The sequence below is a fragment of the Malurus melanocephalus genome, unplaced genomic scaffold (genome assembly GCF_030028575.1).
Source record: "Malurus melanocephalus ecotype Western Australia unplaced genomic scaffold, MMel_1.1 scaffold_806, whole genome shotgun sequence".
Classification (NCBI taxonomy): Eukaryota; Metazoa; Chordata; class Aves; order Passeriformes; family Maluridae; genus Malurus; species Malurus melanocephalus.
In genome coordinates this window covers 104,107-119,196 of record NW_026624038.1, presented here as the reverse complement: position 1 = coordinate 119,196, position 15,090 = coordinate 104,107, and the positions used below count along the sequence as shown (strand labels likewise).

At 57.5% G+C, this 15,090-nt stretch overlaps 2 protein-coding genes across 2 annotated transcripts in view; both read left to right on the top strand.

The window, feature by feature from the left end:
- Positions 1 to 5: 5 nt before the first annotated feature.
- Positions 6 to 11,236, top strand: CASC3 (CASC3 exon junction complex subunit; the record flags this gene model as incomplete). Its single annotated transcript, XM_057385288.1, has 13 exons — positions 6 to 44; positions 1,781 to 1,808; positions 2,092 to 2,129; positions 3,647 to 3,805; positions 3,882 to 4,033; positions 4,453 to 4,629; positions 4,805 to 5,490; positions 6,962 to 7,026; positions 7,224 to 7,338; positions 7,890 to 7,988; positions 8,574 to 8,788; positions 9,878 to 10,000; positions 10,826 to 11,236. Coding segments are annotated over 13 exons (1,938 nt in total), but the record flags the coding sequence as incomplete, so codon positions are not given.
- Positions 11,237 to 14,052: 2,816 nt separating this feature from the next.
- RAPGEFL1 (Rap guanine nucleotide exchange factor like 1) overlaps positions 14,053 to 15,090 on the top strand; it is a 9,605-nt gene continuing 8,567 nt past the window's right edge. Inside the window, exon 1 of the mRNA XM_057385286.1 lies at positions 14,053 to 14,160. Coding sequence (XP_057241269.1) covers positions 14,053 to 14,160 — 108 coding nt within the window. The remainder of the gene's footprint in view (positions 14,161 to 15,090) is intronic.

Here is a 15,090-nt window from a genome sequence, read left to right as displayed (position 1 = left end):
GCGCCGGTGGGGCGGGGGGGAAGAGCGCGGCCGAGTCGGAGTGTGTGAGTGAGGGGCTCTGAGCGGCCTCGGGGGCACCGGGGCGGGGACAGGCGGCTCTGCGGTCTGAGCGGGGCCGGGGGGAAGGCGGGGGGCCTGGGGACAGTGAGGACCCAGGGCAGGGAGGGGTCTGAGGGGTCTCGGGGGAGGTTGGGGACCCTGGGGAAAGGAGGGAGGGAGCTGAGGGATGTTTTGATGTCTGTGGGATTGGGACTCTGAGAGCAGGGTGAGGGCTGAGAGGGGTTTTGGTGTCCTGAGGATGGGAGGGTTGGGGGCTCTGGTGTCGGRGGGGCATGGGGAAGTTGGAGGACTGGTATTAAGACCTACAGGGTGGGGGGACACTGGGGACAAAGTGMGRGGTGGAGAGCTGAGGGAGCACCAGGAATTGGGGGAACTGGGCTGAAGCCCCCCATAGTGTGTGTGATGGAGCAGGGCTGAGACAGCCCCGGGTGGGGTGAGCTCTGCAGCCCCCCAGAACAGGCAGGGGTTTCGTGTGGCTGGATCCCCCCAGTCTTGAGTTCCTGTTCCTGGGGTCCTGTCCCTCCTTCCTGGGGTCCCTGAAACAGGGTCAGGTGGGTGGGTGCTGCTGTTTCCCCCCTCCCCGTGCAGTTTTGCTCTTGTAGTTCACATGCAGGTGCAGTTTTCTCCTGATTTGGGTTCTAATGCTGGTTATTTCCAGCTCTTTCCAGTTTTAGGTTTCAGGGCCGGTTATTTCCAGCACCCCCTGACTCCCAGTGTGTTTTTTGCTGGTGGTTTTAGGTTTATCTTGTCACCTTGGTTAAGTTTTTTGTGCTGTGAGGTTTTTCCTGTACGCTTGGGTTGATCTTTTCCTTTATTCCCGATCTGGAATAAAGACCAAGATTTTGTTTGGATTGGAAGGAACGTTAAAACTCATCCAGTTCCATCCCCTGCCGTGAGCAGGGACACCTTCCATGATCTCAGGGTGCTCCAAGTTCCATCCAATCTGGCCTTGGACACTTCCAGAGATGGGGCAGCCACAGCTTTTCTGGGCAATAATTTTACTGAGCAGATTTTTTTTCCTGTTCTGAGCTATTCCCTTCATCCAGCCCCTTCCCTGAGCTGAGTCCTGCTCAGCATTTCTTTGTTATTCCCTGTTCTTGTCCTTTCCCTGGCTCTTGGTTGGCGAGGGAGGGATCCTGGCTCCCTTGTCACTGTCACTCTGTTCCCTGGAGACCCCCAGCACTGACAGACTGTGCTCTGCTCTCAATGTTCCCCTGCTGTAATTGCTCTAGAGGGTTCTTGGAGAAAGGCTCTGGGAGGCTGGAATTTGTTTCTGCTTGATCACTGGAGCTGAACTTCCAAGGGTGGCTGCAGTAGGTTCAGGGCCAGACCTTGCTGTCGTTGTCTGGGGTCACAGAACGCTGGAAAAATGGACATTAGGACAAGAWAGTTGCTGTTAGGAAAAGGTATTAGATACTAAGAAAGCATTTTTTTAGGGRAAATTYCTTCRTGGAAGGGRYGGTCAGGCACTGGCACAGGCTGCCCAGGGAGTGGTGGGATTTCCATCCCTGGAAGTGTACAAAAATTGTGGATGTGGCTTTTGGGGACRTGAATTAGTGGTGACGTGGGGCTGGTGTTCGCTGAAAGTTGGACTTGATCTTAAAGATTTTTTCCAATCTAAACAATTCCATGTTTCTGTGGTTTTATGAGTCCATGTTGCTGGGATCTGGCTGCTGCCCTCCCCTTCTCTAACTCCTCTTTCTCTTCTCTCTCTCTGCAGGAAAGTGAGGATGGCATCGAAGGAGATGGTGAGTGATGGCTCTTGGGCAGGATTGTATGCAAAAAAAAAGTGAAAACCAGGCAAAATGGATTTTCCTACAATCGTGTGGTTGTTGCCATCCCAAATATTCACTTGTAACAGCAGGCAAACATGGGGTGCAGGGGCAGCATGCCCCAAACTCACCCCAGCTCCTTCCTGAGCTGTGTTATTGATTTGGAATGGTGCTGGAAATCATTGGAAGGGGTTTGGTCGCATGGGAGAGGAGCCATGTCCAGCCCTGCCCTGACCCCACCTCCTTTCCCTCTCCACAGCCGTGCTCTCTGACTATGAAAGCGCCGAAGACTCGGAGGTAAGRGCAGGCTCTGTCCTGATTCTCGTGGAATTTCAGCACAAACCCAGTTTGTGTCCTTGGATCTCTTCCACTGTCCCATGTGTCTCCTGAGGAAAGGGCCTGTCTCAGCCCCTGGCACTGGGACAGTGTCACTGGGCTGCTGGGGAGGGTGTAGGGCCAGTGTGTGCCAGGGAAAACCCTYCTGGCTCCTCAYACTGGGAACGTTTGGGATTTGCCATGGCCAAGAAGGGTGTGGGAGGAATGTGGGATCTCGCTGGGTTTTAATTAGYTGGAATTAAAAAGCAAAGTGGTGGTTGGGAGCATCCCAGGAGCTTCCCTCTGTTCTGAGGGAGCAGCCAGAGGGGAGGATGCACCTTGGGAGTTGTAGGGTGCTGAGGGAATCCCATCCCACCCATGCCTGGGGCTGAAGGTTCCCCTGGATTTTTAGTTCAGAACTCCMAAAGTTTGAGATTTCCAGGGAGTTTAGAGAACTTCTGGTCTCTGAGGATTATAGTGAAGGCTTTGCAAGGAAAACCCATCTCTGTTTTGAGGGAATCTTGAGGGAAACAGTGGCWAGAGAACAYAGRAACCACCAGGCAGAGGAAAYCCAAGSTGTTTATATGGGAATTAATCTCAGTTTGGGAATTAATCCATGCTGTTAACAAGAAAAGAGCACAGCAGGCTGCAGAGATGACAGGGCARCTCCCGGAGCTTTTCCAGCCTGGAATCCCACGTGGAGGCTCCCTGTGGCAGTGGTGTTGTTGCATCACTGCCGTGCCAGGATGACTCTGTTCCTGTACCTAAAAATAATGCCCAGCCTGGGCTTCCCCGGCGTAAACACCGGGAGCAGCCGATGTGCAAAGGCTGTGTTGAAAGAGGAAAATGGAGCAGGGTTTGGTTAATCACCCCGAGCTATTTTTAGTTCGGCTCCAGCCTCCGGAGGCTCCTGGGGGTGAAACCAGGTCATGCTCCTGAGCTGAGTGAGTCAGCTGAGGAACTCCAGGGAATTTGGAAACGTGGCCCTGGCTGGATCYGGGCCCTCGGTGTGGAAGGAAGGGCCTGTAATCAGCAGTCTCCCCAGGCTGCAGGAGCCTTTTTGGAATAGTGGGATGCTGCATCTTTRTGGGGCAGCTGATCCCAGTTCTATTCCAGAAAGCCTGTTGGACCCTCCGTCTTTTGGAAGAAGCTCAGTTTGACCTTTGCTTTTCCTGCAAAAATACAGGGATAGGAAGAATTTTAGGAGCTAATCCTCTGCTTTGGAAGAGTCATGTCTAACAGCTGGAACAGGGATGTAACTCCAGAACTGAGGGAATTCCTGGTCGTTCTGTTGCTGGATCTAACTCCAGATTTGGGAGAAGTCTTGGGGGATCTGTTGCTGGATTTGGGAGAAGTCCTGGGGGATCTGTTGCCGAATCTAACTCCAAATTTGGAGGAAGTTCTGGGGGATCTGCTGCTGGATCTAACCCCAAATTTGGGAAGATTCCTGGCAGATTTATTGCTAATGGAGCATATTTGATTCACTGGGTGTCTCCCAGGCAGAAGAAGAGGATTACAGCGAGGAAGAAAGCTCCAAGGTGGAGCTGAAGCAGGACAGCAACGATTCCTGCGAGTCAGCGGCCAGAGGGGAGAAGGGGAATGAGAAGGCGGATCCCAAAGGAGCCGTGACGGGCGAGCGGCAGAGCGGGGACGGGCAGGTGGGTGTCCCACGGCTCCAGGCTGGGGGCTGGCAGCAGGACTGCTGCAGTGGTGAGAGCTTGCTGGTTCTGACAGGAGAGCACGGAGCCTGTGGAGAAGAAAGTCGGGAAGAAGGTTCCCAAGCACCTGGACGACGATGAGGATCGGAAGAACCCCGCGTACATCCCGCGCAAGGGGCTCTTCTTCGAGCACGACCTCCGAGGGCAGACGCAGGAGGAGGAGGTCAGGTATGTGAGTGTCCCCTTGGGAGGGACAGGCCAGCTTCCAGAACAGCTTCCAGGCCAGCTTCCAGTCCAGCCTTTGGCAGCAAGGCTCCTTGCTTCAGTGGGATGCATAAGGAAGGTTTGTGCCTGTGTTACCTGCTTTGTGTCCTGCCAGGACACTTCAGCTCTTTGTTTTGAATGAGAGATGCCAAAAAACCCGCAAAAAAGAGCCTCATGCCAGGCAGCAGTGACTCTTCCAGCTGCGTTTCCCAAATACCCTGGGTCACCAGCAGCTGCTGGGCAGGAGGAGAGGGAGGAAGGAGAGRTGCCCTCTCCTGTGCATTCCCTGCCCCAGGAATGCTTGGGCTCTGTGTGTCAGGCTGCTCGAAGCTGCCACATCTTGATTTTACAGCTCCTTACTCGTCCCTGTGTCCTTGTTCCAGGCCAAAGGGTCGTCAGCGGAAGCTGTGGAAGGACGAGGGGCGCTGGGAACACGACAAATTCCGGGAGGACGAGCAGGCCCCCAARACCAGGCAGGAGCTGATCGCGCTGTACGGGTACGACATCCGCTCAGCCCACAACCCCGAYGACATCAAACCCCGCAGGATGCGCAAGCCACGGTGAGCCCCAGAGTCACACCAGGGATTGTGCCGGGGAGGGGGGCCAGGTCTGGAGCTCCAAAGTGGGGACATTGTTCCTGGGATTTCTAGATGTGCATCCCAGGGAGGGGTTCCTTGGCAATTCCTCCTACCCATGGGTTTCTTTCTARGGAATTGTTCTGTTTTTCTCCCCCAGGTTTGGCAGTCCCCCTCAGCGAGACCCCAACTGGTCCAATGAGAGACCCCCCAAGCCCCCGAGGCACCAGGGTGCCAAGAGCCCCTCAGCCCCACCACGCTCCTTCAACAACCGCAGCTCTGCCGGCACCGGCAGGATGCCCCCGGCCAGGAACTACCCCAGGATGGGGGGCTACAAGGAGACCCGTCCTGGCTACCGAGCTTCAGAATCAACTGTCCCTCACCGGAATGGGGAACAAGCCAAACAGGAAAGCAGCTACCGTGGGAAGCGTGCAGAACAGAGCCCRTCGAGGGACACGTCCCCCGAGCTGGAGGTGACACACATCCACGGCAGCCCTGGGAAGGAGGAGGGGGCTCTGGAAAACCAAGCCACAGCTGCTGACTCAGCACAGCCACCACCAGACAGACCAGTGGAGAAGAAATCTTATTCCCGGGCAAGAAGGACCAGAGTCAAGGCTGGGGAGGCGGGGAAGCTGGCAGAGGATGTGCCCGCTTCYGAGGGGCTGGCTCCCGTGATTCCAAAACCCACACCAGCCGAGACCTCCCCACCTCCAACCAAGAGCAGCTGGGAGTCACAAGTGGAATCCAGCGTAGATGGAGTTGAGCAGGAGATGACCCAGATGAACCTGACGGAGCAAAACTGGAGCCCGGGGCAGTCCCAGTTCATCCCGCCCCGGGAGCTGAGGGGTAAGTGGGAGCAACCTGCAGGTTTTCCAGCAGCTCAGTGCCATCCTGGTCTGTGCAGTTGGTCAGAGCTGAGTTGTCTCTGCCTGAGCTCTGTCCCAGGGCAGGTGCAGAGTGGTGGTTCCTGCTGAGAAAGTGGAGTATGGGTACAAGAGCAGAGAAAAACGGGAAATTAAACATTTCTGTGTAGGTGAATGGAATTAGGACTAGGACGGGATGGAAGGGGAGATCCTTTCCCTGTGGTGTGMATCACAGTGAGACCGACCCCTGCTGCAGGAGAGCATGAGATAAGGATCAATAATTGGGCTCTGTGGTGTCCCGTTTGGAGCAGGAAGGAAGTTTTCCCTGTTTATCTGCTCATTTCCTGGCACTGGAATTTGATTSCCTGTAGCCAAAGCCTGGCTGAGATTGGCAAATCCCTTTGTGCCTGGAAAGAGGGAGGAACATGGGACAGAGTTACCCCAGTGCCAGCTGAGGACAGTTCCAGTTGTGCATCCACAGAGAGGTCATCCAGGTATAATTATCCCTTTGCAGAATTAGTTTGTTCTGGGAAGTGATAGAATGYTTCCCAAGGGGAGTAAAACTGGAGCAAGGAGAAGGAAGCAACTTGCTGCTTTCATAAGAGTCTGTGAGGTTGAGGTCATGAAACCAGAAGTCGTTTGGTACTGGTAGGACTGGGAAGTCTGTGTGAACAGACYCTTGGACAGGCTGGAAACGTGACAGTGGGATGAGAGTTCAAAAATGCTGAGTTTGTCTATTTGGAGGTTGGTTTTTTTTTAATGCGCAAAAATGGAGCAGCTYCACAAATTTCCCGCAGGCCAGCTCTTGGCTGCAGGTACAAGATCGTGTTCTGCTGTGAGAAGGATGATGACTCTGCTGTCCCTTTTTAGTCCCTAGCAGAGGAGGGAGGAGTTAATTCTGGGAAGCATTTGGCTCCCATCAGTCCATTCTGTATCCCTCTACCTGTGTTTGCTCTATCCATGAGCACTTCCAGTGTTTGTTTTATCCATTTTCACGTCCTTGGAATCACCTGTGATGACCTTGGCACCATGGTTTTAAGCTATGGTTTAAAATTCACTTTGCTGTGAATTCACTGTGCTGTTTGAATCCAAAGGAGCCCTCGATAAAAGTATTAACACCCTGCAGAGGGTTTAAACTGCAGCTTCAGATCCCACGTGGATCCTTGATCCACCCAGAAAAGATCCTTGTCTCAGCAGACAAAGCTCAGAGCAGGACTTGAGTTCCAAGCTGGGGATTTAGTTTTGCAGCAGGATTTAGGTGTTGCTGAGCTTTGCAGTAACAAAACAGCCTCTAATTTGTCCCAAAACATTTAAAACCCTCACTGGGGCGACGAAGTCTGAAGGTTCCCTATCATGGGAGCCAGAACTGAGCCACAGCCACGCCCCCGGGCGAGGCGGCTCCGGCCTGGGAAGCAGCACAAACCGCGGTAATAACCAGTCTGTTCCTTCCTCAGGTATTCCCAACCATATGCACGTGGGAACCGGGCCGCCACCGCAGTTTAACCGGATGGAGGAGATGGTAACGTGTGATCCCRGAGCGTGACTCGGGCTCTGCGGGGCACGGGCTCTAATTGTGCTGGGTTGGTGGTGATTACAGGCTGCTCACGCCTCAGCCTTTCCCTTGTGGGGGTGTTTGGGGGTGAGCCAGGGGAGGTTTGGGGGTCAGGGGTGTGGGGTGGGTGCCCCACAGCCCCACTGACCGCTGGACTCTCGCAGGCGGTGCCGGGGGGCCGCGTGAAGCGCTACTCATCGCAGCGGCAGAGACCCCCCGTGCCAGAGCCCGCGCCCCCCATGCACATCAGCATCATGGAAGGGCACTACTACGACCCACGTGAGTGTTTCYCTCCTGCTCCTGTGGCTCTGTGTGTGCCTGGAGCTGTGCAGTTGGAACAGGGATCCCTCCATTCCTGTCAGGGTCGGGACTTTGTCTTCTCTTTCCTTTGTTGTCCTTGTTGTTTCCTTTTCCCCCTTACAGTGTCTAAAATGCATCTTAAACACAAATTCTATGTATTTAAACCCATTGAATTATCCTCTGTGTTACCCCCTCTCTATGCCAGAACACCCCAAATTCTTCCTGAAAACTGGGATTTTAAATGAGCTTTAAATCAGGTCTTTGACGTTTGAGCATGGGTAGAACAGGACTGGGGATGGATTAGGAATTCCCTCCAGCATTTAAAGTGTTAGAGAAGAAATTCCCTGAGTATTTTCCTGCTTTGTAAAGCGAGTAGGAGGCATTTCTGTTGGGAGCATGTGGCATCTGTGAGCCTGGGAGCCTCTGTGTGCCGTGGGAGCCCTCGGGGCGTGCTGGGTTGTGTGTGCCCTGCTGCAGGGGAATGAAATTCCGTGGAGTTTTTCCTCACAGCCTGTCATGTGTTGTTGCAGTACAATTCCAGGGACCAATCTACACCCACGGTGAGAACCCAGCCCCGCTGCCGCCCCAAGGGATGATTGTGCAGCCAGAGATGCACCTCCCTCATCCAGGTGAGGAGCCAATGGGATACCCCTGGACCTGAAGGACAGAGAATGCTGTTCTCCCACAGCCTCTGTCATGGGGGGAATCCATTTTCCTTTGTTTCTACAACATGGAAGAGACCTGCTCCCTCCTGCAGTGAGCCTGAACCAGTATCAGTTTTAAGGRAAGAAAAAACAGGATTTTTTTTTGAGCTTCCAGCCAGTGCAGCATGGGGAACTGAACCTTTGGTAGCTCCCAGCTGGAAGTTTGCAGGTCTCTTTTGGGGCCTCACCAGGCTGGGCCGYCCTCTTCCGTGGGCACTGGGCTAGTTCCTCACTCCCTGACCCTGTAGCKCAGGGAAAAGCAGAACTGGGAGCTGTGGAACATGTTCTCTGCTTGCCCACACAAATTGTTTCCTGCAGTGGAGTTGTGATGGGGCCGTGTGTGGTTCCGGTGAATCCGGAACTGGGATGGGGGCCGTGCTCTGCTGCTCTGTGTCCCCTCCCCAGCGTGGGGCTGCAGGGAAGCCTTGGGGCAGAGCTGTTCCTTCCTGCTGCCCCCTCAGGACGCTCTGTTTTTTGGGGTGACATCCATCTACCTCCTGTCACCTGCAGGTTTACACCCCCACCAGACGCCCCCTGCCATGGCAAACCCCGGCCTCTACCCCCCACCAGTGTCCATGCCCCCAGGCCAGCCCCCGCCRCAGCAGCTGCTCACTCCGACTTACTTCTCCGCTCCTGGAGTGATGAATTTCGGGAATCCTGGCTACCCCTACCCCCCTGGAGCTCTGCCCCCTCCGCCCCCTCCTCATCTCTATTCCAACACGCAGGTAAGCCGGGTGCGCCACGCTCCTTCCCGGGCAGGAGCAGGTGGGGGAGGCTCTGGGGTGGGAGGCTGTGGGGTGGGAGGCTGTGGGGTGTGTTCTCTGAGCTGTTCCTGGGAGAGGTTGAGGAGAGACTGCTGCCATCCCAGAAAGGATTGTTCCCATGGCTGCTGTGCAGCTCCCTGAGCGCAGGGGTTAGTGGGTGAAATCCTGTCCTGGGGGGTCTGGAATTGAGGTKTGCCCTTATGGAGCAGGGAAACAGCCATGCAGGTCTCTGCTGAGCCAAGGATACCTTGGGAATGGCTTTGGAATGTTGTGCTGGAGATGGAGGCTGGGAACTGGCTGGCGTGAGCAGCACGGGGCTGGATTTTCCTGCTCTGCTGCCCAAATCCGCATCCAAGGTCGCTGGCGGGCACATTGGATTGGGTCCCTGAGGAGGCAGATCAGTTCAGATCCCTGGGAAGGCAGAGCAGAGCAGATCCTGTAAGRACATAGATCAGAGCAAACCAGATTYTTGTGAGGAGGCAGAGCAGATCCCTGGGCAGGCAGATTGGATCTCTGTAAGGATCAGACCAGATCTGATCCCTGTGAGGAGCCAGAGAGATCAAATCCCTGAGGAGGCAGGATCAGACCAGATCCTTGAAAAGGCAGATGAGACCAGAGCAGACCAGATCCCGGTGCTTGCAATGCTGCCGTGGCTGGAGCAGGGCTGACACACTGTGGAAGGCTGGAGAGCTGCACGTTCCCTGAGCTCCCAACCATCCCTGCCCTTCGCTCTGCTCYGGCTGATCCCGGCAGAACCTCACCTCCCTTTGAGGGCTGCAGGGCTGGGTGTGCAGGGGAGGTGTGAGGTGTGTCCGGGTGGAAAAGCTGCTCTTGGGGAAGTTGAGGCATTCCCTGGACTGCAGGCTGAGACAATCCCATCTGCATATTCTGTGTCCTGTCCCTGCCCGAGCRTGGGGACCTTGGCGAGGGGTGGGGACACACAGGAGCTGATCTCTGGGGGGCACAGCCCCTCTTGGCTCTGGCTGGGTGGTGCCAGGAGGGGCTCACAGGGCCCCCCAGCCCGGAGCTCTGATCCTGCTGCTCCTGCAGGCGCAGTCCCAGGTGTATGGGGGGGTCACCTACTACAACACTGTCCAGCAGCAGGTGCAGCCCAAGCCCTCCCCGCCCCGCCGGACGTCCCAGCCAGTGACCATCAAGCCGCCTCCTCCAGAGGTACCATCCCCTCACCGTCGGTCCCTGTGTGCGTGTGGTGCTACTGGTGTGTGTGTGAGGCTGCAGTTCCCCCTCCCATCCCAAAAAAAGTAATGTTGTTCTGGGGAAATCTTCAACTGTCTCGTCTCTGACCTATCCCAAACCTCAGCTTCTCGTTGCAGGTGGTAAGCAGGGCTCCAGTTAATTTGAGTTACTTAAATCTTTAAAACTAAAACCACGTAAAAAGTAAGTCTGAAGTTGACTCTTTTTTATTTTATTTGCTCAGGGTAGAAAACAGGATGATTTAGAGAGGGAAAATTCCAGCCCTAGCTGGAGGAGCTAGAAGGCAGGGAGTTCTCTGGAAGGATAAACGCTGAGAACTCAGTAGATAATTCAGGCAGCAGAGTTAAAGGTTTTCAGGATGTGAGTGCTTCCCCRTGCTGGGAATGGTCTCCTCGCTCCAGTGCTGTGAGCTGTGCGTGTGTGAGCGTGCTGGAATGCCACGTGTGTGTTTTTATTTTCCCTTTCCATACCTTCTTCCCGTATGGAAGCCAAGCAAGCCCAGACCCGGGCAGGCATGTGCCCGTGGGTTCCCATACACGGGGAGGGCTGGGAAGCAAATTGTCTGATGGAGGGGCCCTGGAAAGGCCTTGTGATGGAAGAATCTGGAACCATGAGGAGAGGTTGGCACAGGGGGCTGGTTGTGCCCAGAGGGGCAGAGGGTGGGGGTTTGGCACCCAGGTATGGGGGGGTTTGCTGGCAAGACCCAGCCATAGCACTGTTCCCCCCATGTGAAGGTTTAGGGGACCCTAAACTTCTGCTGCTCTTCCCTCTTCCCCCTCCCAGGACAGCAAAGGTGAAAAATCAAAGGAGAGGAGCAACACGTAGGGACACGGCCACAGGAATCCCAGCGCCAGACTCGGCACCTTGGCGAGGAGGAAGCTGCTCCTTGGAATGGCTCCTTCCCTGYGCGGAGGTGAGGCAGTGGGATGAGACACCTGCACCGTGCTCAGGGCAGGGCACTTCCCRAAATTCATCTCGCTGCTGCCCGGCCCCCTCCTCCCCCGCGCTGGGGCTGCCGAAGAACCAACCCCCGAGTCGGTCCTTGGCCACACGTTCTCCCAACTTCTCCCCGTTACTAAACGTTCCCTGCTCCCTCCTGGGATGTCAAACTCCGCTGGCTTGATCGTGGTCTCTTGTTTTTATTTAAGGAATGAAGCAGCTCCTTCAGTAAAGCTGATTTGTTTCTTTTGGGTATTTTGTATTTATTTGTTCGCAAACAAACAGCAGCCGTGACATCCCCCCCACCTCAGTTCATTGTTCATTTCAATTCTCTTTTCAATTAGCAACTTGATTTCTGCTACTTTTGAAGCAGGGGAAGGGCAATGGAGTCGTGGGAAGCTGTCAGGAATGTGCTGCCCGGGCAGGAACCACCTAATTTAGGAGCTCCTCCTCATTGTTTTTCCAACACACTGTTGGTAACCGGTGTGTGTAAGCTCTCAGGTGGGAATACACAGGGTGAGCCCTCTTCCTGCTGTCCCCACCAGCACAAAGGGACCTTTCAACCCTCCCTCTGACAAATCCACGGAGAGAGAGAGAGGTTTGTGGGCACCCAGCACCCCGACGCTGCCCGAGCAGCCCAGCCAGCACCCAAACCAGCTCGGCAGGGCCGGGTTTGCTCCCAGCACTTGGGTGTTGCTGCTGGAGCTGYGGAGGGTGTTGGAACCTGCCCCAACACACCAGGCTGGGCTCTGGCCCCACAAGGAAGCGCCTCATCCCTGCCACAGCTCCCTCCTCACTTCCCCACGGCAGCCCTGTGTCCCCGTTGGGGTGACTGTCACCTCACCTGTGCCGCAGTGCTGCCGCTCCACATCCCAGTGGCCCTGCTCCGGCTCCGGCTTGGCCACKTCCTCGCAGCCGTTTGCAAATTGCATTAGGAAACTTGGCAGGGCCTGCTGCCGATTCCTGCCCGTTCCTGCCGATTCCTGCTGCTCTCCTGAGCCCGTGCCGGGACGCCGTGGGGACGYGCCAGCTGCCGGCGCAGGCACCGGCCGAGGGGGACGTCACCAAGGCCACCCCATCCCCATCTGCGGCCGGGATGGGGCACCCACCTGCTCATTCTTCGTGTGGATCCATCATCCGTACCTGACTCTCCAACAGAAATTACTTCTTTCTGTGCTGTTTGCAACTCTGACCTTTTTTGTCTCATTTCAGCCACCAGAGCCACATTCCCAAAGCAGAACCCCCYTCGTGTTTTAGATGTCACTGTGTTTGTGCCTTAAGGCTGACGTGTCATTGACGTATTGGTCACAGGACTAAAATCCTGGACCTTACCCCCCATGCTGGGGTTTTGGCATTATTTGGGTTTCATCCTGTGGGTTGCACATCCCTAACGGCGTTGTAGGAAGCAGACAGCTCTTGTGTGTCCTTCCCACACCTGAGACCCGCAAGGACAGTGTCCACCTGAGCTTTCCTGGCAGGACCTGTGTCACCTGTCCTGTGTCCCAGGAGCTGCTCCTTCCCCAGGAGCCATTCTCCCCTTTCCAGGAGCCACTCTYCTGTTCCCGGGTGCAGCTCTGCCCTCCCCAGGAGCTCCCGGTGGGACTGGAATTACGGCTCCGCTGGCGCCAGCCGCCCTCGCCCCCACATCCCCTGGAAGTGGCTGCCACCCGTGCCCAGCCCGGCAGCGGGGCTGGAGGGAGCCCCCTCCTCTCTCTGGGGCTGGGGGCTGATGTGAGGCCCCTCCTCTCTCCAGCCTCGCTGGCTCACAGGGAAGGACCAACTGTTGTGTTGGTGGTGCGGGAGCTGCCGCCCGCGCSTTTGTGCCTCCGCCTCAGCAGCAGCAGCATCCTGGCAGCCCCCCGCCCACCTGCCCATGCCAAATTGGGATGGGGGGCACGTACCCCACTCCTGCTACACCCTGATTCTATGGATCAGGGCTCTCTCCTCCTGGAGCTGGGCTGGGTGGGGCAAGGATGCGGGTGTGACTGCCAGTGCCTCGGTGGGAGGGCGGCTTTGAGGGCGGGGGGGACCCCAACTCCTCCCTTTGCATCCCATCCTCTTTTCCTTCCTTCCCTTCAGGTCTCCCCARTTCCTACCCTCACTGCTAGCAGTGGGTGAGGGTCCCAAAGGCCATTTGACAGTGGGGTGGGGGTCCGAGAGCCCTTCSAACAGCAGCAGCAGCAGCAGGAGACATCACTTTCCTGCTGCTCCATCCCTCCCCAATGCCTCTGCCTCAGTTTCCCTCCCTGGCAGCATGATCAGGACTGAGCATGGTCCAGGATTTGTCTCAGCCCTTCTMAGGGACCTCACGGAGGAGCTGCCCCAATCTCTTGGGGGTTCTCCCCCAAATTCCCCGCTCCCCTCTCCCAGTGCTGCAGCTGGGAAGTGGGTTAAGGCGCTGGCTTGGGGAGGGATTTTTCCCGCGGTGTAATTTTTCCCTCCCACACACGGTCTGTTTTGAGCGGTGCCTGGAGGCTTCGCACCCCCGGCTCAGTGCCGGGGCGGGGGAATGCGCTGGCTGCCAACCGAGGGAAGCGCCCGCTCCGGATCCCAGCTCGTTAGGAGAAATAACAGCAAATTAATTAAGCCAATAGTTCGCTCTGCGCCGGCAGTGCCCCTGTCCCTTCCGAGCTGGGGAGAGGGGATGGGATGGGCTGGATTTAGGGCACCTTTCCTGGGGGAAATATTGACCTCAGCACTACACAGAGCTCCAGATCCCTCCTACCTGTGCAGCCCAGAGCATCCCCATTGCCACCAGCGAGTGGGGTCTCTCCGTGCCTCAGTYTCCCATCCTGCTGTCAGGAGAAATCCCCCTCTGTGTGGCTGAGCCCAGCCAGCAGCACCACTCACACACAGGTCCGGGGGAATGGATGCCCCGGGGAAAGGGGATGGAGGAGCTCACCAGAGTGGGRWTTTTRGGGGTGCTGGATGGGATGTGGGGGGTCTGAGCGCTGGAGGAGCAGAGGAGGGAGGTGCCGGGCCGTGCCGTGTTGCGCTGTGCCATCCCGCCACCGTGCAGCTGGGGATGGGGATGTGGGGACATGTTTTGCCGCTCTGTGGCAGCCGCACGGATGGAGTTGCCAGGCAACTGCCGGGTGGAGGCGAAGCGGGAACAAAGCGGGAGCTGCCGGGACCCTCGTTCCTCCATCCCCCCMGAACCCCCCGGGCACTGGGGCCCAGTAAAGGACATAGGGTCACCTACTGCGTCCCCCCGGCCGCTGCCACCATCCCACCCCGTGGGTTTGCAGGGGGGTGGATCCGGGAGAAGGGGAGTGGAAGGACACGGGGTCTGTCCCTCAGTTGTTTTCACCCGTTGGCGCGTCCAGAGGGTGCGAGGTGCGGCTGGGGGCAGTGGGCATGGGCAGGATGGGTGCTCAGCACCCCGCGGGTGCGGGGCAGGAGGCTCAGCCCCAGGCAAGCGCCACATCTCGCCCTGCCCTGCCCCAGAACCTGCCCCGGAACCTGCCCCGGCACCTGCCCCGGCACGCCGGGCCCCGTTCCGGCCTGGCAGGCAGCGGAGGGGGGGTCTGGCAGMCACCCCGACCTGCCCGCCCTGCCCGCGGGGCGACCCAGCCCCAGGGGTGCCAGGGTGGGGGGTCCCGCAGCCACCCCCGGCCCTTTCCCACGCTGCGGCGGGTGCAGAGAGCTGAGATGGGGGTCCGGGAGGGGTCACCCCACAGCTGGGGATGTGCCCCCCGTGCAGGGGGAGGGACAGCATGGAGGGGCGGTGTCGTGTGCCCCYGGGCTGGCATGGGGGAGCTGTGTAGGGGTGCGGAGGGACACCGGGCACGGGGGTGTGAGGCAGCAGGTGGCAGGGGGGTCTGTGCGGCTGTGCCCCCTGTCGCGGGATGTGACAGCCGGGGTGACAGGTTCTGGGGCTGTGTGTCCCCCCGGGCTGTACGGTGTGTTTTGGGGGGGCTGGCGCGTGGTCGCACCCCAGGGATCCGAGGGGGGATGCGGGGAGGTGGATGCGGGGGTGTGTAATGCAACACCTGCGTTACGGGGGGGTGGTGACCGTACCCCGGTGCGAGCCGGTGCCACCGCATCCCCGGGGCGGGTTCGGTGCCGAGAGCGGTGGTGCGGAGAGGGGGCGGGCAGGTGCCGTTGGT